Source organism: Aureococcus anophagefferens (assembly GCF_000186865.1).
Source record: "Aureococcus anophagefferens unplaced genomic scaffold AURANscaffold_929, whole genome shotgun sequence".
Taxonomy (NCBI): Eukaryota; class Pelagophyceae; order Pelagomonadales; family Pelagomonadaceae; genus Aureococcus; species Aureococcus anophagefferens.
Window position 1 is genome coordinate 1 of NW_008706162.1, and position 630 is coordinate 630.

Below are 630 nucleotides of genomic sequence, written 5' to 3' on the forward strand. Positions count from 1 at the left end.
CCGCCGGCGGCGGCCGCGGCGGCGACGCCCGCGAGCACGGCCGCGCGGCGCACGCGCGCGACCGTCGCCGCGTCGTAGGGCCCGCCGACGGCGCGGCAGAAGGCGCCGCAGAGGACCGCGAGCGCGTCCGGCCGCGGCCGCGCCGCGGCCGCGCCGCCGGCCTCGTCGACGGCCGCGGGCGCCTCGGGCTCGCCGCCGTCGCCGCCCCGCCGCAGGAAGCCGCTGTCGAGGCGGTCGCCGTCGTCGTCGTCGCCCGCGTCGGCGTCGTCGGCGCGCCACGCGGCGAGGAGGGGCCGCAGCGCGGCGAGGAACGGCCCCAGGCCGCCGCCGACGGCGACGTCGAGCTCCGCGCGGCGCAGCGCGAAGAGCGACGCGCCCGCGGGCGCCGGCGCCCCAAAGGGGTAGGCCCAGGCGAGGTCCGGCGCCGGCGGCGGCGCCCGCAGGAGCGCCACGCCGAGCGCGGCGACGCGCGCGGCCGCGACGGCGGGCAGCGCGACGTCGGGCCGCGAGGGCGCGTGGCGGCGCTCGAGGTCGTCCGCGAAGGCGCCCGCGACGTCGAGCCAGGCGCCCGCGTCGCGCGCCGCGTCCGCGTCGCCGCGCAGCAGGCCGCCGACGAGCGCGGCACGCGCG

The 630-nt window shown here is 85.2% G+C and overlaps 1 protein-coding gene across 1 annotated transcript in view; it reads right to left on the bottom strand.

Moving 5' to 3' along the window:
* Nucleotides 1-53: 53 nt before the first annotated feature.
* The window catches only part of AURANDRAFT_69106 (hypothetical protein), a gene marked incomplete at both ends in the record, with an annotated part of 3815 nt that continues 3238 nt past the window's right edge, over nt 54-630 (bottom strand). The window contains one exon of the mRNA XM_009044855.1: nt 54-524. Within this exon, the coding sequence (XP_009043103.1) occupies nt 54-524 (471 nt within the window). The remainder of the gene's footprint in view (nt 525-630) is intronic.